The sequence below is a fragment of the Pantherophis guttatus genome, chromosome 6, assembly GCF_059756535.1.
Source record: "Pantherophis guttatus breed Tessera chromosome 6, ASM5975653v1, whole genome shotgun sequence".
Classification (NCBI taxonomy): Eukaryota; Metazoa; Chordata; class Lepidosauria; order Squamata; family Colubridae; genus Pantherophis; species Pantherophis guttatus.
In genome coordinates this window covers 10,250,958-10,274,416 of record NC_142068.1, presented here as the reverse complement: position 1 = coordinate 10,274,416, position 23,459 = coordinate 10,250,958, and the positions used below count along the sequence as shown (strand labels likewise).

The window sequence follows — 23,459 nt, the reverse complement described above, 5'->3', positions numbered from 1 at the left end:
TCAAAAATTTTAGCAAGGGGTTCTCTGCCCGGTTGATGGGTGGGCGTAGCCATGGTGGGCATGGCCTAATCGGCCTCCTGCATCATGGCAGCGGTGGGGGTGTGTGGAGTTTTGCCCTCCCCAGGTTTCGGAGGCTTTCCTTGAGCCTCTGGGAGGGCGAAAATGGCTTCCCCAGGTTCTGAAGCCCCTCTGGAGTTCTGGAACCTCCGGTAGGCCCATTTTTCACCCTCCCTGAGCCTCTGTGCGCACCCTGCACTTGCCTGCATCCAAAACGGGCTGCATGGGGACTCCTGGGAGGGGCGGGAAGGGCAGGGCCACCAAGGAGTGGGATTTTGGGGTTCTCCAAACTGCACAGAATCTTAGCTAGAGGTTCTCCCAAACCCCTGTGAATCCCCAGCAGCCCACCCCTGGAAATAATCACTGCAAAGATAGTTTCTTTTATTGAATATTTTTAATATTTCCTTGAGCAGAAAAGTAGTTGCTGTTCTTTGTAATTTCTGATGAAGGAGGGAAAGAAGGGAGGGAGGAAGGGAGGGGAAGGTTTCCTCTGAATTAAGATTTCAGTGTTATACATCACTCTTTGTTCAAGGGCTTTTATCCCTTGGTGGGGAGTTGAAGGCCTTGGACATCTATTGCGACGTCTCCTGGGCATTTAGATGATCTTGAAAATCCTTTGGGGAAAGGAGGGATGGTTTGCACGATTTGCCTGAATGAGTAAGGAGATTGGGGTTTCTAATAAGACAAAAGATACAGAAAAGTTGCTTAGGCGGTTGACCATAACTGGATTATAGATTATGCTTACTTATTTCATGAAATGTTGAAGGAAGCTGGTGTTCATAACTTCTGCTCTCCGGATGCGACAATGGTAGACCTTTCCAACTATACTTCCTCATAGGTAGGATCTTAGTTATTGTCAGTCTTACAAGGTGGATGGACAGGAAACCCGTCCAGATGAGCTAATTCTACTTTGCTCTAAGGCTACGTTAAGATAAATGTGCTAATCTGAAAATACGTATCTGCCAAACCTCCCGTATCCTTTACAGTTCAAGAAACTAGGGAGAGTCCCTACTAAACCTCTTTCTCCATCCATTATGCAGCTGCTGGCTATCTGTTCTTTAAGAAGCATCTCTTTGCGCCATCTCCCAAGGTCTTTCTCATATAACATTACAATTTTCTCTGAATGTATTTCTCTATCTATTTAATTGGGCGGGGGGATGTTGTTCAATTCCATGTCATTTCATTACTGTATTTTAAGAGTTATAAGTTGCCTCACTCCAGAGGCTTTAGACAGAATCTAAAATTGTAATATAATAAAGATTATTAATAACAGTTTTTCCCCGAACGCCATCACTCTGCTAAACAAATAATTCCCTCAACACTGTTAAACTATTCACTAAGTCTGCATTACTACTGTATTACTATTAATATTCTCATTTTTCCTATCACCCTTCTCCTCCCACTTATGACTGTATGACTGTAAATTGTTGCTGTATCCTTACGATTTATATTGATTGTTTCCTAGTATGATTTGATTGCTTATTTGTACTCTATGACTATCATTAAGTGTTGTACCTTATGATTCTCAACGAACATATCTTTTCTTTTTATGTACACTGAGAGCATATGCATCAAAGACAAATTCCTTGAGGAATGGACATTAAAAGTTGTGCATTTGGCGGAAATGGCAAAAATTTCATCGTATCTTAAAGACCATTCAAATGAGAGATATATATCGAAATGGAGAAGATGGATTGATTATATTCAGAAGAAATATCCGAATAAGAATATTCATATAGCTTATGAATGAAATAATTTTAAGTAGTTTATGTTTGTTTGTTTTTTTGAGTTATAAGGAGTTAAGGACCTAGGGAGAATATGAAATGTAATAATTTGTTAGCATATTTTAGTTTTTGATTTGTGAATGCTATACCCTGTGCTTGTTCTGGGAAGTCTAGGGAGGGGGGTGGGGGGGGAGAGGGAGGGGAAGGAAGGGTGGGGTGGTGGTGAAAATGTTTGTATTTCTTATAAAACTTTTCAATTAAAAAAAAAAGACAAATTCCTTGTGTGTCCAATCACACTTGGCTAATAAAGAATTCCTATTCTATTCCTAACTCACAACAAACTTATTCAGCACAACTTTGCCTCATTAATCAAACCACATCTTAACCAATGATGTAATGGGTTATTATTTGACTGAAAAATCTGTTGGTTTGTTGGACAAAGCCTGGTCAATGCATTTTAGAATGTAAACTATGCTCAACAACCCAGGAATGAATATTTTCTGCAGATCATAGCTGTTTGAGGAACTTACCGGACGTGGGAATAAATTGCATTTTACTTCGACAATTTCCTGAAATTGCTTCCCTTTGTTTATCACAGAGCCTTTGCATAGACCTCTCTCCTAGAGCAAAAGAGAAAGTTTTCATCAACAAAAACCAAGAAATTTAATCTGCCAAGATTTGAAATATGCAGTTGGATAGCAGTAGATGTGGTTGTTCAGACATTCTCTATCAAAGGGAATTCTCCATTTTTCCCTATGGTTGGCATGCCAATTCTCCTCCTTAAAATGATGGCTTCTTGTCAGTATGAGAGTTCATGAATTGGGATAGACATGGTACCAGGTCAGCCAATGGGGAATTTCTGGATTCTGAGTTCTGGTTCTGGCTTCTGCTGTATGGTATTGTATATACAGAAGTTTCTTATATAAATGAATCCTGCTGAATTATTTACTTGTGTGCTGATTGAATTGCTGCAAACTCTAATACTTCTGTGGTCCCATTAGAGTGGATGGAGCCTCCATTGGGAAAGCTGAATTCCTGAGCTATGCTTCTTAGAATTTTAAATTCTTTCTTTTCAACCATTCTATGGATTTCCTGAAGCAGATTTTCCAGAACAGGAAATGCGTTTTGGTGTTCCAGATATGAATGTTGTTAATTTAAGGATTATATTCCTATAGTTATATACTCCATGATCATTGGAGAATTCTCCTGCAAAATTTTGGAAATTGATAACTAACCTTTATGGTTCATAAGTTGGTTTGGAAAATAATAAATGACTAAGCTTGAATTCAGATACAAACTAACTGGAACAACCTTTTTCTTTCAGTTGTTAAGTGAGGTCCATCATTTAAGGTTGGAGAGCCAGTTTTCTGAGATGATAAGAAGATTCCAGGCAGGAATGTTTGGTTTAGATTAGAAGACTACCAAACTCCATTCCAACCTAATTCTATGCCTCCTTTCCATTTCTAGAAGGTGGACCAGAGGTGGGTTTCAGCAGGTTCTGACCAGTTCTGGAGAACCGGTAGTGGAAATTTTGAGTAGTTCGGAGAACTGGTAAATACCACCTCTGACTGGCCCTGTCCCCATCTATTCTCTGCCTCCCAAGTCCCAGCTGATTGGGAGGAAATGGGGATTTTGCAGTAACCTTCCCCTGGAGTGAGGAGGGAATGGAGATTTTACAGGATCCTTCCCCTGCCATGCCCACCAAGCCACACCCATCAAGCCATGCCACGCCCACCAAGCCACACCCACAGAACCGGTAGTAAAAAATTTTGAAACCCACCACTGAGGTGGACATTTTAGATTATGTCCTCAGGTTGAATGATAAAAGTGTGACCTGGAAGTAGATTTTCATATTAACCTTTTCTGCTGCTTTGAAGTGGGATGATTACTATGCATTCATTTATTTATTAAATTTATATTCTGCCCATCTCAGTGACCTGAGAAAATCTGGCATCTTAAAACAGGATAAAAACATAAGTATACAACTTTGAAAACTGTAAATTCAAAATCAGCAGCAATGAAATAAAAGTTAAACGGTAATAGTAAGTGGTGGAATTTCACCTCTCTCCAGTCAACTACCATTGGGTATTACTTATTACTCTTATTTGTTTCTAGATCTATATAGCTAATATAGCTGATATTAGCATCTGTCTCCCAGTTGTTCTTGATTTATAAAGATAGCTTTATTCAACCGCAACAATACACGAGCACACAATAGATACAAACTCAAGGTAAACTGCTCCAAACTCGATTGCAGAAAATACAACTTCAGCAACGGAGTGGTCAATGCCTGGAATGTACTACCTGACTCTGTAGTTTCTTCCCCAAACCCCCAAAACTTTAAGCTTAGACTTTCTACTGTTAACCTCACCCCATTCCCTAAGAGGTGTGTAAGGGGCGTGCATAAGCATACCAACCACCTACTGTCCTTGTCCTACTGTCCCCCATTTATTCATACCCATTTCCTGTATTCATAATCATGTTTATACTTATATCTGTTACCTTAAACATGCTTGACAAATAAATAAAATAAAAATAAATAAATAGAATTCTAAACAGGCGAGCAAAACCCAACTCCTGTATTCACTCAAGAATTTATGTCCAAACTAATGAGCTTTTGTGTGAGTTTTCCTTTTTTATCCTTTTGCGTCCCCTGGGACTTTGAGATCATAGAGACAACATGGCGGTGCAGAGAGAGAAAAAGAGAAATGATGAAGGTGCAGAAGATGAATGTTGGGAGAAAGAGGGAGGGAGAGAGAGAAAGACAGAAAGAGAGCGAGAGAGAGCGAGAGAGAGAGAGCTGTGTTATCTTTACTGCTAAGGAAGGTGGGTGGTTAAGAACAATGGAAAAGGGAAATTTGCAACCTTGTTGAGTACTGTAAATAGTATGTCATTTGTTAATATAATATAATATTAATAGGTATATGAATTTGCATAGAATGCACTTAATATATTAGGGATGTATTGTTTGTGTAATAAATCTACCTCTTGTTTATACGAGAAAAGAAAATAAGCATTCAGCCTTCCACAATGCAATGGCCAAACTAATAACCTTATAACATGACATAATGGGATAGCTTGATTTATACAGCAAACTAAGATAATTTCTATGTTCCAACAGACTGTCCAATCCGGCAAATTTAAATGTTGTATAAATGCAGCCATTGAGTCCGGCAGATATGAATGAATAAAGGACATGATTCTGTATGAGCAGTTGAAAATTTGGTTCTTGAGAAGGAATGCATTGAGCCATGATGTCGGATTAGGTTTTATGTAATGTTGTGAATACTTACTGCAGCTTCAGATGAGAGGAGAGGGCACCGAGTGATGTCAGACACAGGTGGACTTTTGCGACAGGAAGTCTCCCGGATGGTGTATTCTACGAAGTAGGAAGGACCTACAACCCACTGTAGAAAGTCATAAACTGTTAGAGTGGGTCACATTCTCTGCAGGAAGTGCCCTCATAATTTAGGTGCCATGCCAATCTTTATCAGCCTGATGCCTTCCAGAATAGTCCCCATAATACTCAGCACTAGGTCCTGGAGAATTGGTAGGACATTGTTAAGTGTCCTCACTAATAAAAGAATATTAATCAAATTGAATGTCACATTGTCCAAAGATCAGAGACCCATCCATATGGGAAACTGGATGCTCCAGAGAAGCCCTCTGGCAGATAAAAATTAAAATCATCTTTACATCAGATTCCCTGCAGACTTTGTGAATCTGTCTATGCACTTTCTTTGGCAATAATGTAGACATAAATTATCCTCTTTTGCAGTGGTGGGATTCAGCCGGTTCGGGCCGGTTCGGGTGAAGCGGTAGTTAAATTGCTGGCTGGCCCCTCCCCTCCCTGCCCCGCCCCTTCCAGGAGTCCCCACATGCCCCATTTTGATTCCTAGGTAAGTGCAAGGAGGCCTCCTAGGCACAAAACAGGGCACGGGAGGGCAGCGCGCCTCCCCCTGCGGCCTGCTTTCACTCCCAGGAGTCTTCAGGGAGGCTTCCTAGGCCCAAAATAGGGTGCGGGGGGAGCACAGCGCATCCCCCCTGTGGCCCATTTTTGCTCCCAGGGGGTTGCAGGAGGTGCTGCCTGTCACACCCCCTGGCCATACCCACCAAGTCACGCCCATGGAACTAGTAGTAAAAATTGTTTGAATCCCACCACTGCTCTTCTGGGATTATTTCTATTATCTTTTTTAATTTCTATATTTGGCATGTAGCAATTCTCATACAAATCAAAGCTACAGGATTAAGGTTTTGCTCAAAAATACTCCACTTCAACCTTACCTGTGACTTTCCTTTGGTGACATCGACAAGGCCAAAATAATAATTGCGGCCACTTTCAGCATTGAATTTGGCCAGGGTCTTTTTTGCTACCTCCTGAAAACTGTCTTCGGAAGGATTTCCGGGTCGTGGACAGTCGGGGCAAAGGCGTGTAATAACAGAACTAGAAACTTTAGACAAGCAAAGAAGTATTATTTAAAATGGTGAGGCGATACATTTGAATTTGAGCTTGTACATTTAAATGAAGCGAAATACAGAAACCTTGGATCAGCCTGAAAATAAGCCATCTCTCTCAAACTTGTATCTAGTGAGGATCACAGCATTACTACTGTAATGCTCTCTACATGGGGCTCCCCTTGAGGAGCACCCGGAGGCTCCAACTGGTGCAGAGTGCAGCCGTGCGGGTGGTTATGGGAGCAATGGGGCGTTCCCATGTAATACCTCTCCTGCGTGAGCTGCACTGGCTCCCGGTGGTCTTCCGGGTCTTCCGGGTGCGCTTCAAGGTTTTGGTTACCACCTTTAGAGCGCTCCATGGCTTAGGACCTGGGTACTTATGGGACCGCCTGCTGCCACCAGTAGCCTCTCACCGGCCAGTACGCTCTCATAGAGGGTGCCATCGGCCAAAGAGTGTCGACTGGCAGCCCCCAGGGGGAGAGCCTTCTCTGTGGGGGCACCTGCTATCTGGAATGAGCTCCCCCCGGAGATATGGAGGATCCCGGATTTACCACCTTCCGCCGTGCCCTCAAAACCTTTTTATTTCAACAGGCTGGCCTGGCCTAACTTCCCTTTTTAATTGTAAATTTTTAAATTTGTCTTAAAATATTGGGGGTGTTTTAATTTGTCTTGGGCCAAATTATTTAATGGGTTTTTATATTGTCTTTTAAATTTTGTAGTCTGTGTGTTTTATCTCTTTGGCTGTTCACCGCCCTGAGTCCTTCGGGAGTAGGGCGGTATATAAATCTAATAAAGTGAAATGAAAATGAAATAGTTGTTTAGCAACCTGACACAACAGTCAACAGCGGGGAACCAGTGAAGTCTGTCATTGTGAGAGGGAACAAATCTGAAGGTGGGAACCAATAGAAGAGGATATCTATAGCTCAGGGTGGGACTGTGAAGTCCTTGGTGCTCTCTAAGCTTGGTGGTTTTGCTTGAAGAGGATTCATTACCCAAAACCTCTTCTGCCTCCAGCATGAGACTGGAATCCCCAACTATAAATTCAATTTGGATTTCCCCCCCACTTCCATTTATTCATGCCTGATTCTTGGAGGCAGCCTGGACCACTCAAAATTTCCGCTACCGGTTCTCCAGAACTGGTCAGAACCTGCTGAAACCCACCTCTGGTTTGCTCAGAAATGTAGGCATTAAGATTGTGTAAGAGATCAATATAGAAGTGGTTTTAACCGTTCAGTGGTGTCGAACTCTTGGCGACTTTATAGGCTCTCAATGCTATACTGTCAAACGAAGATCAATATAAATGCACTCAGAAAAAACTGGGTAAAAATGAATAAACTTGCAACAAAAATATATACAGTAGAAAAGGAAACGGGATCAAATAGCACCTGTGGTTGAGAAACAGACCAAAATGAAACTACAGATGTAGTCTTAAGATACCCTGAAGAATGAAGCAAGGCTTTAAAATACAATTTTGGGACTTTTGCATCTATTTGATTTCTGTAGGGAAATCTGTTAAACTGTGACTGAGAGATATATGTGCCCGGATCGATATGTCTTGTAAACCTACATGCAACAAACATGGAAGATACATACACGAGCGTAAAGTGCAGCCATGACTGTAAACGAACGAACTCTTTGACTTCCCGTTGTACTGAATTACTGCTTTGCATTGGCCATACATCTGGAGCAAGAGAAAATAGTTAGTGTTAAGGCCACCCAATTATTTTCCCAATGGTGAAAATAATGAAACTGAGACCTTGAAGGAAATGTGAATGTTTTGTTTGACAATGGACTGAGGGGGGAGGGGGAAGGGGGAAGGGCCACCTTCAATACCAAAAACGGGGTCACTTAGAACTGTGATGGCAAACCTATGGCACACGTGCCAGAGATGGCATGCAGCGCCCTCTCTGATAGCATACAAGCTATTGCCCCAGTTCAGCTCTGCTGCACATGCGTGCGTGCCTCCCACCGGCCAGTTGATCTTCGGGTCTCTGCCACGCATATGCGGGGGCTGTGTGCACATGTGGGGGTGCGTGCGGGGGCTGCGCATGTATGCGGGGCCCCAGGATGCATGCGTGGGGGCGGGGCACATGCGGAAGTTGCACGCGCATGCATGGGAGCCACGTGTGATGGCATGTTATGTGTGGAGGCTGTCCGTGTATGCATGGGGCGGAGCACATGTACAGGGGATGGGGCACATGTGCAGGCGGTGTGGCACATGCATGGTGACCGCCCATACATGTGTGGGGGGTGGGGCACATGCGCGGGGTGCATGCACATTGCATTTTGTGGGTTTGGGTGCATGCACATGCTTTGGGCACTCGGTCCAGAAAAGGTTAGCCATCACTAACTTAAAAGATAGCCGAGAACTGCTTCCTCTTCTTCCAGGATACAGACATGGAAGAACGAGTTTACGTTGGAGGAAGGAAATTCAGATTGATTATTCAGAGAACCTTCCCATATGTAAGAGCCAGTGGGACAGCAGGACAGGCAAGAGAAATTATGAGATCTCTCTGTCCCTAAATAGCTTTACCTTACCACCAGGTGCTCTGAGAGCCCTCGGTCAGGAAGGCTGTCCCTTGAGTTCGTGCTGTGAGTGGAGGTTGGATCCCTTCGTCTCCCTCCCTTCCAATGCCATTCCAACTTCATGAGTACAATGCCATTGAACTGAAATAGCATTTCAGTGCAGGGAATTATCCTCAGCACAGACATGCCAAGGAACCGGTGGCAAGATGGGAGAAGTGGTGAGGGCTATTGTGACGAGAGAGATTTGTTGCAACAGGGCAAGTGAGTAGAGTGACTCCTTCCACCTCTTTTGTAAACCAGTTCAAAACCCAGATTCGACTTCCTTCCAAACCCCGTTGGTAGTTCTTTGAGTAAATACATCGATTACTTACTGTTCCCTGTTCACTTCTAAATTTGCATTCTTTCCATTTTTTCCCGCTTTGGATATGGCATTCGGTTTCTAAGACGTCCAAGGTGAGGTAGAAAAGAGAATCACCATTTTTCTATGGACAGACAAAGAAAAACTCCTGAAAAGCCGAATCAGGGTATCAATCACCTTAAGCACATTTAGATGGAAATAAATTAACATTCAAATCACCATTAGGAAAAAAAAAGAAAAAAAAGGACAGGAGGTCAGCCGATTTTTCACTTGATGTCAAGAAGCCAGCTGTGCTCTCAGTTGAATCCAGCAGCTTCCTTAAAAAGGACAAGAGGTCCAAGTAATTTTAATTATTTATTTATTCCATCGATATGGCATCCATCTTGCTTTCCAAGTAATGCAAACATTGTGATCCAAGACTAATGACTAAAAAAAAAAAAACCTGTTTAGCCATCTTGTGCACATGCCTAAAATGTTTGCAATTCTGCTGGGATGCTGCAATACCACCTCTTAATCTTTGATTGATTTATTTATTTATTGGTTCGATTTATATGCCGCCCCTCTCCGGAGACTCAAGGCAGCTTACAATGCGTTAAGCAATAGCCTTCATACTTTTGTATATACCTGCTCAGTAGGGCTTTCGGTCCCCCCTAAGCAGTGTTCTTTTTTATACAAAGTCAGCTTATTGCCCCCACAATCCGGGTCCTCATTTTACCTACCTCGGAAGGATGGAAGGCTGAGTCAACCTTGAGCCTGGTGAGATTTGAACTTGCAGCAATTGCAGGCAGCTGGCAGCTAAGTGCTACTTAACAGCACTTTAGTCCGCTGCACCACCAAGGCTCCTTGATGAAGAGGAAGAGAACTTCTAGGCCTCAGGATGAATCTCCCAGTATTTTAATGTTACAATGGATAGCAACTACTACATCGAGAATAAACTGGTTACTTTGGTGTGCAAAGAACAGGTCGTATAATATAGATGCCTTTCAAGCTTTTTCTTTTCATCGTCCCTTGTTTAAATTTCCGCTCTCTGAATTTAGAACACCAATCACATCTTTGAAAATATATAAACCCTAAGCTCTGTTCAGTTGGAGAGTTGGACAGAAAAAGACTATATAGCAGTGATGGATAACCTTTTTGCCATCGTGTGCCAAAAGCAGGGGGAGCGTAGGGGGTTGCACACACCCATAATTCAATTCAGCCTGCCCCTCCATGCATGCGCGTGATACCCCCCCTGGCATGACCCCCGCTTTTGGCACATGACAGTACCTACAACTTCTGGAGGCAAGTCATTCCACTGATTAATTATTTTAAGATCTAGGTTACTTCTCCCCTTGATTAGTTTCCATCCATTGCTACTTGTTCTGCCTTCAGGTGTTTTGGAGAATAGGTTGACCCCCCCCCCTTCTTTGTGGCAGCCCCTTAGATATTGGGACATTGCAATCATGTCACCCCTAGTCCTTCTCTTCATTAGACTAGACATATCCAATATTCCTGCAACCATTCTTCATATATTTTCGCCCCCAGTCTTCTTTATTGCTCTTCTTGCAGTAAAGCTGGCCCTGCATCTAGTATGTAGGACGAACAAAAATTCCCACTTACTCTCATTTTATCAGGGCTACCAAATCTAAGCTATATCTCTTGGGTGCCATCAAGTGATTTTTGCAGAGTTTTTTTCCCCTCTGCCAAGATACATAAGTGCTTCCATAATCTGACAGCAGAATAGCTGGTTTTGAATGGAAGGAAAGGAAAAACTCAGCAGAAGGCGGAGATCTTACCTGGGGTAGTTCATGGACATCGAAAATACGCTGGAGGCCAAGAACATAGCCTTTTTTCCGATTGGAATTGATTTTGTTAAGGGCCACTTCTGCAGCATCCTTTACCACCAAAGAATTGCAAGACGGGTAAACAAAGGAAGCTGTCGAGGCAGCCAACGTATGAACTATCTGTATCCCAATTAAGAATGAAATATAAAGAACCATTTTGGACATTTTTGCATGATCAGGGAAGGCAGAAACTGGAACTATGCTGAGAAGAGCCAGGTTCTGAAAGAGCCTTGTCCATCTCCCTCTATATATACTTTGATATTAATCAATAACTAATGTTTATTCTTCTACTATAAAGATATGGTGGACCACACCTTTAGGCTTCATCCTGTGACTTAAAGAGTGTATCTTGGCAGGGAAATTTTCATCTGCGGTCATATTCTTGGATTCAAACCAGTTTCATTGCAGAAAGAACCCTGCCTTCTTTCCTTGGAAAAGTGTCACTAATGTATAATAATTTATACTGTGAGTATTGTTGATGGTAAAATAACCTTGTGGGTGTGGCTGGTCAGAAAATGGCTCATACATTCACTGCAAAATGTCTGACACTGTGAGTGTGTGTCATGGCTATATATATATGCAAAAAATTAAAATCTCGGGTGTTTTCCCGCGTCATTATAAATAAGTTGGTTAAAATATTTAAAATCGTGGTTAAAATCCCAGTTTAAAATCTTCTAAAAATCCTTACAGCCCTGCACACCCGCAAAAACTTAAGAAGACACACATATATATATATATGTATATATATATATATTTTCTGAGGTTTTCACGGGTGTTTATATGTAGGTCTTTGGTTATTCGGTTTTCTCCCACGTAAAATTGGAAGTGTCTTGGCGACGTTTCGACGAAGTCTCATTCATCATCTTCAGGCTGGTATTTTCAGCTTCTAGGATTGCTCCTAGAAGCACGAAGCCGAAAACACCAGCCTGAAGATGATGAATGAGACTTCGTCAAAACGTCGCCAAGACACTTCCAATTTTACGTGGGAGAAAACCCGAATAACCAAAGACCTACATATATATATATATATATATACTCTCAAACCAAATGCATGCTGGGAAACCAGACTCCATTTTCCTTTAGCATTTGGAGAAGGCAGAAGCACAAAGAAGAATCCATCTTAATCTGTGGCACATGGTCATCCAAGAACAAATCCACATCCCACACACAGAGCATCGCTGGTGAGATTTAAATTGCTTGTATTTATTCATTGTTATGTTTAGCAGTAACTCAATATGGTCTGTCTTATTTTTGGTTCTCGTTGTATGTATCCCTATTTTCCTCAGTTTCACCATATCCTGTTCTTTCAATAAAGTATTCAGATCTACGCACGCAGTCTGTTTTATTGGAGCAGGGGTCTCCAACCTTTTGGACTTCAGGGACCACTAAATTCATAATTTTAAATCCCGTGGACCACTAATATGATCTGCCTAATGACTGGCTGGGTGGGCGTGGCTAGGTGGTCATGTGACTGAGTGGGTGTTGCCAACTTGATGTCACTCACATTGAGGGGCGCCTCGCCGGTCTCTACTCACCCCTCCCCTCCTATCCACTCCTCGCCTGCTCGCCCGGGCTCCTTAGGGCCCCAACAGGAAGCAGTTGTTGGAGCTAAGCAGCCACCACGAGAAAGAGTTGGCAAAACAGCTGGCTCAGTTCAAATCGGATCTGACCGAGAAGGAAGCTCAGCAGAAGCACCTCACTGAGGACTACGAGCCTGGGCTTTCCAAGCAGAGGGAAGACTTAAGGGAGTACAAGGCCAGGTACCGGCGCCTGGAGGCTCAGTGGGCTGAGATGGTCAGCCAGTTCCAGGCCATGATGCAGTCCCACTGGAACGAGGCCCTCCGGCTCTTTGCCACCAGTGACACTTCCCTCCAGCCTTTGCCCAAAGCCAAGTTGGAATTTCTGCCCCCCTCCGACCCACACAAAAAGACCCCAAAGGGGGAAACTTTCTGCAGAAACACAAGCACGTATTTGGCCCAGGGGCCGTAGTTTGAGGACCCCTGATTTGGTGCAATATTAAAAATACAAATAATTTTTCTGCGGACCACCAAAATTTTCTCACGGACCACCAGTGGTTCACGGACCACCAGTTGGTGACCCTTGTATTGGAGGATAGGTGGGTTTAGCTCCATACGGAGCTGCACATAGACTAACATGTAGTCAGGACAGAACTGTGTGGTTAGTCACAAGACATGCATTGATGTGAAGACCAACTGGGAATGTGTCTTTCTCCCTCCCTCTCTCTCTCTCTCCCTCTCCCCCAGTATTGTCTATTTTCCCTGATTACTAGCTCATTATAAATTAGTAGTATGCATTTTGTGGTACTGAACTGCTGAGAGGCAGTGGATGACTCTGGGCCAGCCATTATTTCTCAATTCAATCTATATTACAGGTTGTTGTTTTAATTTAGGGTGAAATTCAGGGGGAGGAGTGTCAGATGTAAATGCCTTATTCTCCAATGTGTAAATAATGTATATATGGAACATCAGAGGTTAACTTATTCTTTGGACTTTAATGTATTCATAACTTACCACTCCCATTCCTAGCTCCACCCCTTGTATATATAAGGAGCCACCCTCACCATTCTCGTCGCTTCTACCTTGAATATTCAGTGAATATAGAATGCCTATCATAATTAAAAAGAAATATATTTAAAGCTTTAACTTCTATTATCTTTATTGAGTCTGATCCTGAAAATATTGCAACAAGCTGGTAGCAGAGGATGGTTAATTGACTCAATAAGTAATTAAAAATGTCCAAGAAAGATAGGCCCAACACCAGGGCCTACAGCAAAGAAATAGAAACTGATCAAGAGATGATCAACGAATCCACCAATGCGATTTCGAGAGAATCCGAAGAATACACCACTGAAGAAGAAGAACTAATGAGTGAAAATAATGACCAGAAAGAAATCGAAATAGAAAATAACGAACTCAGGTCAGAGATATTAAAGATACTAAAAAGCCAAAAGAATGATGAAAGTCTCATCGCGGACCTCCAGGAGATGCTGAAGAACAGCGGAGCAGCGAGAGAGAAAAACGTCATTAAAGAAAAACCCAAAGATCAAAAAATCGTAAGTGAGATGACTACTGAGAAAATAGTTGTTAAAAAGAAAAGATGTGATCCCGCGCGAAATTTTGAATGGCAGCCATCTTGGTTTCAACGAACTTCAAAAGAGAATGGAGCAGAGCCAATCAAAACGCTCAGTTCAAAATTTCTGGCGCGAAAAACACTATCAGACGAAGAAAGTGAGAAAGAAGTCTCAAACTCTTCAGATGATCCAAAATCAGAAAGTGAAGACGATTTAACAAAATCTCAAGTAAAATCAGCAATGAAAACGCTTTTTGCTGCTTTTGGGCCAAGACTGAAAATTACCAAGACATCTACGAAGAAGCAAGAAATCAAACCGGCGACTCAAGACCTGCACGCTCCCATCCTGACTTCGAAAGCGACGACGCCCGAGCCCAGAGAGCCATGCCGATTTCGCCCTACACCACAGACAAAATCGAATACCAACGCACACAAAAAGAAGAAAAGAACCGTCACCACCACCAGAACCCCAAAAACCGAGCCAGAGACCGACTCATCTGAGGAGGAGCGGATCGAGAGAGCTGAAAGGGAGAGAACCTTCCACGACGCCACCAAAGAAGAAATGAACAACGCGCATGTGCGAAACTACGTAGACGACCCAGAAGGACTTGAACTGGCCAGAGAACCGCGCAGACTCATTGCAAGCATCCCAATGCCGTTCTGTAATTTCCTGCACTTGAGAGATCACGGACTGCCCCAGGTTGTAAGTAATGGACAGAATAATGTAGGTAACTTACCCAGTGACTTCCCAAAACTTAGAATTGATGGCATTAATTTACAAGAGTGGTATCAACAGCTTCAGGTTATTTTCATGAAAGAAAATTTACTATTCTTTATAACTAGCCCTCCAAGAAGACCTTGGACTTTAAAAATAGATTGTTTACATCATAGAGCATTTTTCATAATAATATCTAGCGTGTCTCCTGCAATGTATCATAGCATCAAACCAAACCTAACTGTATCAGAAATAATTCAATGCATGTTTAATCTATTTCACAGCGATAGCGTAGCTACAACCACAAGAATGTCTAAGGATTTCTTTTCCTCTAGAGTAAAACCAGGGGTTTCTATAAGTGAGCATTTGATAAATCTAAACAAAATAAGAGCTGAGCTACAATTGAGGGGGGAAGTGATTTCAGATCAAACAATGAAAAGTGTTATTATCAATTCACTTGATCCATCATGGGATAGCTTTATGTCACACTTAGATACCATTAATTTGGGATATTTATCCATAGAAAGTCTATCTAACAAATTGATAGCAGAAGACAATTCAAGAAAAAATCGATCCAGTAACCAAACAGACCACAAACCTTTTAGGAAAGTAGTCTTTCAAGATAAACATAATGAGGCCTTTAGATGCTACAATTGTGGATCCAGGGAACATAGTAGAAGAGACTGCCCCAAAGTCTCAAGAGAGAGACATAGACCAGAATATAGGAGCAAATATAATTACAGACAATCTTCCACAGATAGACACAAATATAGAAGCCCACCAAATTACAAAGAAGGTAGAGGGGGTAGAGAAAATTCAAAAGAGAGGAAATCTGGGTCACTGAATGGGCTAAATAAACAAGACAGCACCAGAACACAGCAGGATGAGAATAACAATTGGCTTATTGATTCTGGTGCAACAAATCACACCACCAACAACAAAAGTATATTATCTTCATTTATAGAAGATAAGTTTGTGATAAAGGTAGCTAATCAAGAAAAGGTTCAAGTACTAGGCAAAGGAAATGTGACCTTGCCTGGTCTAGGGAAAATAGAGGGGGTATTATTAATCCCAGAAATACCTCACAACATACTAAGTGCCATAAAATTAAGCAGAGAATCTGATATCAATATAGTTTTCTCAAAGGGGAAAGCAACTATAGAAAAGAACAAAACAAATGTAGGTACTGTAATGATAAAAGGAGGTCTACCCTATCTGATAACTAAAGAAAGATGTTTACATAACATTGATTCAAATATGGAAGATTGTATTGAAGCAGATGATGAAAATGTCAGTAACAGTGACAATGATGAGTGTAGAATAACTCATGATCACAAAAACACATACAAGGAAAAGAAACCAAAAATAGGTAAACCAATTCATGATGAGTGTGCTCACATCTTACACAGGAAGTTAGGACATGCAAGCTTTCCTGTAGTACAAAAAATGACTGAACACGCAGAAGGTGTCAAAATAAAAAATTGTGAAAATTATTTGGAATGCTCAGTATGTAAGTCCACCAAACTAAAAACCAGTCCCAGACCAAAAAAATCTAACAGATCAACTAACAATATTTTTGATTTGGTACATATGGACTTAGTTGGTCCATTAAGTCCCTCAATTACCTATAGAAAACGTTACTTCCTAACAATAGTGGATGACTACAGCCGATATGGTTTTGTTTACACATTAAAGCACAAGGATGAAACATTTCAGAAATTTAAGGAATTCTACAAACGTATAGAAACACAACATAATATCAGAATAAAGCAAATTATGACAGATAGGGGATGTGAGTTCATGTCTAAAGAATTCTCCCAATGGTTAAAGGATAGAGGAATGTTACATTTCACGTCCAATCCTTTTTCTGCATTTCAAAATGGAGTTGCAGAGAGGAAAAATTCCACACTACAAACCATGATTAGGTGCACATTAGAGGATGCTGGTTTAGGCAAACAATTTTGGTCAGAGGCATTACATTATTCGAATTACACTCAAAATAGAACCTGGTCCAGTATTGTGAATAAGACACCATATGAGGTAATGTACAATAGAAAACCCAAATTATCACACATGCACATATTTGGAGTCACTGCAGACGTACACATACCTAAACAATTGAGGAGAAAGGGAGAAAACGTATCCAGGAGATTAAGATTCATGGGATACGAAACTGGAACCAAAGGGTACAGATTTATTGATAGTAATAACAAATTTATAGTATCCAGAACAGCTGTGTTCCATGAACAGGCCAATTGGTCAAAATTGCACCTTAATGAAATATTTCCTAATAAATGTAAAGATACGATATCTTGCGAGGAAGGAACAACAGAAAATCAAAATATTAACAAAAGTAAGAACAAAACCAAAACTTGGACTAATAGTCAGCATAAAATAAAGACAGACACATTAACAAAAAAGGAAGCTAGATATTTGCATGATAACCATAGCAAGCCTGAAAGAACTATTAGAAACAATAGAAACCAAATACCAAATAAATACAAAGATTACATAATGCATATGAATGGAGAACAAATAACACCTAATACATATGAAGAAGTATTGAAACTTCCACATGAAGAAAGAGAAAAATGGGAACTAGCTATGGAAAAAGAGATGGAAAGTTTACAAGGATTAAATGTATTCACACCTGCGATCGCACCTAAGGATAAAACAATTATAGGTACCAGGTGGATTTATAAAATTAAGAACTTAGAAGGAGGCAATACCTTATACAAGGCTAGACTAGTTGCACAAGGCTATGCACAAAAATATCCAGAAGACTATACTGATACATATTCACCCACAGTGAGAACAGAGAGTGTCAAAACAGCCCTTGTAGTAGCATCTGCACTCAATCTGGACGTATTCCAATATGACATACAGACCGCATACTTACATGCAAAATTAGATAAGGAAATATATGTAAGAGCACCACACAGTCAATACACTAATAAGAACGAAATTTGGTTATTAAATAAGAGTCTGTACGGATTAAAGCAATCCGGCAAAAGATGGTACGATTGCTTGGTAAAAGTACTTAAGACCATGGATTTCAACGCCACCACTGCTGATAACTGTTTCTTTGTAAAAAAGAGTAATGATCATATTGAATTTGTATTAATTTACGTGGACGATATTTTATACATTGGAAAGCATAAAGAGAGCAGGGAAATCTTTGTAAATAAGTTAAATGAACACTTCTCACTGAAATCTCTGGGTAAAGTGAATAAATACCTTGGTGTGCAAATTAACAAAACTAAAAGGGGATTCAAACTTACACAGAAAGATAAAATCATCGAACTCCTAAACAAATGTAACTTAAATAATGCTAAAACCTGTGACACCCCTATGCAAACTGATTTTCTTAGAAACACTGATGAATCTTCCCCTGAGTTTAAAGACAACACATTTTACAGATCAGTTATAGGTTCACTCCTTTATATATCTAATTGGACTAGGCCAGATATTGCATTACCTCTCAATCTATTGTCAAGATATGTTAGTAAACCAACCTTGTATCATTGGGAAGCTGTCAAAAGAATTCTAAGATATCTGAAGGGTACATTAGATTTTTGTTTAATGTTGGAACCCAATAATGACAGAGAACCAAAAATTACTTGTTATGCTGATGCAGATTGGGCTGGTGATACATCATGCAGAAAGAGTACTTCTGGTTATGTTTTTCTATTGAATGATTGTCCAGTTTACTGGCATACTGGTAAACAAGAACTAGTAGCCACTTCTACCACAGAAGCGGAATATGTTTGTTTGTCCAAAGCTGCAAATAACCTTGTATGGTTCAATGATCTGATCACTGATGTTTGGAAGAAACCCACCTTACCATTTATTATGCATGAAGACAATAAAGCGGCCATTGAAATATCCAGATCCGATGCAATTGGACAAAGGTCCAGGCATATTGATATAAAGTTTAAGCATGTGAGACAACTGTCTCAAGACGGATTCATTAAAGCAATACATTGCGATACTTCTGAACAATTAGCTGACATATTAACAAAACCCTTACCTTCTAAACAACATAAATATTTAACTTCTAAATTATATGTATTATATTGTCCTGAATCAGAATGTAATTGGTGTTGTGTAACGAACCGGCATTTAGAGGGGGATTTGTCAGATGTAAATGCCTTATTCTCCAATGTGTAAATAATGTATATATGGAACATCAGAGGTTAACTTATTCTTTGGACTTTAATGTATTCATAACTTACCACTCCCATTCCTAGCTCCACCCCTTGTATATATAAGGAGCCACCCTCACCATTCTCGTCGCTTCTACCTTGAATATTCAGTGAATATAGAATGCCTATCATAATTAAAAAGAAATATATTTAAAGCTTTAACTTCTATTATCTTTATTGAGTCTGATCCTGAAAATATTGCAACAAGGAGGTCTTATGGACAGTGATAGGGAAAGGGTGGGATATGAATGTAATATCAAGGTTGCAGAAAAACAATGCTTCCAATGTTAAAGAGCCCTTGACTTATAACCGTAATGGAGCCTGGAATTACTTCCATAAGTTACTGCAGTTATTCAGTGGGACACCATGTGATCAGGCCTGATTTTGCAACCTTTTTGCAACCAGTCATTAAGCAAATGCTGTGGTCTTTAAGTGAAGCCATTATACCTCTTATGCATTTTTTTTTTTTTGCTGGAAACCATCGTAATTTTGAATAGTTACTAAGCTCAACTTCCATCTGGGTAATTCTTGGGTTACTTAATCCTTCTAGGACACCGTGGAAAGTTTTTCTTTATCAGATCTTAAAAATTACCACTTGGAGATAACCACATTGGCATCTACTTAGGGGTGGGCTTCAGATCCTTTAGCAACGGGTTTGTGGCCCTGTTGCTAATGGGCGTGGATCCTCAGATCCTTTAGCAATGGGCGGGGCCACCATGGGCATGGCCTAGTCGGCCACCTGCACCACAGTGGGGGCGGGATTTTTCATCCTCCCCAGGTTCCGGAGGCTTTCCTTGAGCCTCCGGGCGGGTAAAAACTGCTTCCCCTGGGGTCTGGAGGCCCTCTGGAGGCCAGAAACAGACCCATTTCCGGACTTCCAGAACTTCCGGGAGGTCCATTTTTCGCCCTCCCTAGGCTCCAGAGGCTTTCCTTGAGCCTCTGGGAGGGAGAAAACAGCTTCCCCCGAGGTCTGGAGGCCCTCCAGAGGCTGGAAACAGGCCCGTTTTATGCTCTACCAGACCTTTCGTGCGGCCCCAGCACTTACTTGGAATGAAGAACGGGCTGCGTCGAGACTCCTGGGAGGGGAGGGGTGGGATCGGCTTGCCAGCTAGGGGGGGCATTTGGGGGTTTGCCCAACCCCGGCAATCCTTGGCTAGAGAATCACCCGAACCCTGCTGAACCCCCAGGATCCCACCCCTGCAATTACTGTATAAAAAAGAAAGAAATTGATGTTAATTTCTAACAGCTCTCCTTCAGAGCACCAACGATTCTTTTTCTCTTTCAGGCTGCACTGATTCAGCTGTTCTAGAGGTGGCTGAATAGTTTCCTGGAAGAAGGAAGCTATTTTCAGGTGTCCCAAAGGTGAACTTATTATGTTAATTAATGTATTCCTATTGGTATATAGTTTCGGTTCATGAGGAAATGCACTGTGAAATTTTGGAAAATTACAATTAACATTACGATTCATAGGTTGGCCTGGAAAATGCTAAATTATACTGTACAGGTTTTTATTCAACTGGGACAGCCTGAATTCTGGAGTTATGTGTATTGCACCATTGGAGGTTCTTAAGAAAAGATTGGAACACCAGGCTTCTTGGATGATATGAGAATTCCTGTGCAGTGGGTACAGGAACCGTATCTCTGTGTGGTTCCTGTCCACTTCTACAAGATGGAGATATAGACACTATCATCAGGCGCAGTGGTAGTGCAGTATTGCAGACTAATTTTGCTGACTGCCAGCAGTTTGATTCTCACTGTTATGGCCCGTCAGCGGCCTGTGCAGATTGTAGCTGATTCCGACAACGAGGAGGCAGCTAGCGCTTGAGTCAGACAGTGAGGAGGCTGGAGAAGATGTGGTGCCAGACGTGGGGATTCAGCCAGGGCCTTCAGAACCTCCAGAAGCTCCTTTAAGTGAAGAGGACGAAGAGGAGGAGCCTCTTCTCAATGCACGAGCGCGCAGAGCTGCCAAAAGGCAGGAGTGGCTCCTCAGCAGGAGGTCTCCTCAAAAGTAAGGGTTGGGGCTAATTGGCCATTCCCTTAGCCTATTTAAGGAGGAACCCCGATTGCAGCAAACTGTAGGGAACAACTTTAGTTCACTCTCCTTTGCGTTTGGATTCTCCGCAAAATTGCTTCTGGGCTTTCTGCCAACCCTATAAGACTGTGATTACCTTATCTTAGAATTCTTGTAGGCTGTTAAGACAGTTTATTAACAGCCTTTGGTTGAAAAAGACTGAGTTATTTGAGTAAAATAAACTTTGTATAGATTTTGTGTGTGCTGCGTTCTTTGAGGTCCGTAGCTGGGGCAGAACATTCACCAGCTCAAGGTTGACTGAGCCTTCCATCCTTCTGAGGTTGATAGCAATAGCAACTTAGATTTATATACCGCTTTACAGTGCTGATTCATTGTGGAATTATTACTGTTCCTTTAATTTCTTTTCAAAAAGATTTATTACAGCTATAATAGTAATATACAGTAGCTGGCCGTCATTTAGAATAGAATAGAATTTTTTTATTGGCCAAGTGTAATTGGACACACAAGGAATTTGTCTTGGCGCATATGCTCTCAGTGTACATAAAAGAAAAGATACGTTCATCAAGAATCATAAGGTACAACACTTAATGACAGTCATAGGGTACAAATTTAAAATGGCTTGGTTCCTACAATATATTAAGTCCTAAACCTAAGCTAACGAAGACCAATTCCTAGACTTATATAAGAAGTTATGCCAAACTATTGTGCTTTATTGTGGCAAAAAAAGTGATGGCTTGGTTTACATCAGTTAAAAGCTGGCTTTGCCGAAACTATTCAATTCCATTTTAGTTGATTCTGGAGAAAAATGTACTAGACTTCAATGACACACTTGGTATAAGATGCCTGAATACTCAATGCAATATTGGAACAGAGAACACTTAGGGATGGCAGACATCAATCACCTGGATTTTAGAAGAAGGGGTCTCTTTGATAGAGACAAAGTTGAAAAGACCAACAATCTACCATCAAAAAGTCATAGCTGAGTTACGGAAGATCTTATTGCCTGCAGGATGTGACCCTTAGTCAACCCCGTTAAGAGTTCTCGGAAGCAAAGTCCAATCAATCAATACAACACCTTAAGTAATCATCAGGTATTGTAGAGAACCACTTCTAGGGAATACTTTATTGTTAATGTGCACCCAGACTGAAATATCCGTGTTTGCTTTAGGGAGGGTTTTAGTAGAAGAATACAAATGCAAAGCATTTGTTTAAATGATAAACTCCTAACCTTAAGCAACTAAAAAAAAAATTAGACAATAAGTCTTAATATTTACCCACAGGGGCTTAAAGTCTGGGAGGTAAAATATTGATACTTCAGATGGGAGTATTCTTTTTTTCCCCAAAGTTTTTTTTTTATTTTTCAAACAAAAAACAACATAAAAGCATCATCCTTTCAAACAATTACAGACAGTGTTTCGGTCGGTTAAAATCTTTTCGTGCTCACAAACTCTTCAAGATATCAATATATGACACATGTTTCTTTTCCACTAAGAAAAAAACAAATTTTTACACATTTTATTCTTAATTTCATTTCATATATCATATTTCATCTCCATGTTTTATTATCTATCCATTGATAAAATAAACCCCATATTAAATAATATTGTTTATCTTCCTGTTCTCTTATTTCAAATGTCAATTTACTCATTTTAGCACAATCCAACATTTTCTTAATAATTTCTTCATCAGTAGGTATCTTCTCTCCTTTCCAACTTTTGGCAAATACAATTCTAGCTGCTATTAAAACATTCACAATTAAATATTGCAATTCTTTATTAAATGTCTCTGGTAAGATCAGATGGGAGTATTCTTAAAATCAGGGAAGTGTGGCTATGAATCTTATCTTTTTGGAGGCAAATTCAAATTCAACTGTTGGCAATCTCATGGACCCATCCATGTAGTTTCATTGACAAGAAGTTCAGAATAGTTTGCTATTGCCTGTATATAATTTTTAATTTTTTTCCCTCTTAATGCTGGCTTGCAAACATTTTCAAAATGTTTGAGGAATCAGAATCAGGTCACTAAGTGAACCAATGGTACCCTATCAGTGTGGTTTTGCTGAAAACTGGAAGTAAATGTCCTTTTTTGAAGGGCAAAATCATTGTAAAAGATGATCACATGACCACAGTATGCTGGAAATGGCCGTAAAAGTGGCCTGGTTGACAAGTGCCAAAAGTTTGATCACATGACCTGGGGGAGCGGGGAAATGACCATCGGAACTTTGAATCTGGTCATAAATTGCCCCCAGGTAGATCCAGCCTAACTTCAAAAGGTCACAATGACTAGCAGTAGGTTGAGGACTCACTGATTTAATAATGAAGCAGAATTTAACATAATCAAAAGATCTGAATCTCAACCATGAGGAAGGAAGGAAGGAAGGAAGGAAGGAAGGAAGGAAGGAAGGAAGGAGACATAGAGCAAGATGTTTTCAACTGTTTTATTGTTTTCTGAGAGAAGGCATTCTGTGCAGTTGC

The 23,459-nt window shown here is 40.9% G+C and overlaps 1 protein-coding gene across 1 annotated transcript; it reads right to left on the bottom strand.

Moving 5' to 3' along the window:
- Positions 1 to 432: 432 nt before the first annotated feature.
- Positions 433 to 11,163, bottom strand: LOC117678790 (fetuin-B-like). Its single transcript, XM_034440294.2, has 7 exons — positions 10,896 to 11,163; positions 9,134 to 9,244; positions 7,830 to 7,917; positions 6,066 to 6,232; positions 5,075 to 5,188; positions 2,312 to 2,401; positions 433 to 732 (listed from the first exon to the last, which is right to left on the bottom strand). Exons 1-7 carry the CDS (start codon positions 11,106 to 11,108, stop codon positions 595 to 597), a joined length of 921 nt encoding a protein of 306 aa, XP_034296185.2. The 5' UTR covers positions 11,109 to 11,163; the 3' UTR covers positions 433 to 594.
- Between the last annotated feature and the right edge of the window lie 12,296 nt (positions 11,164 to 23,459).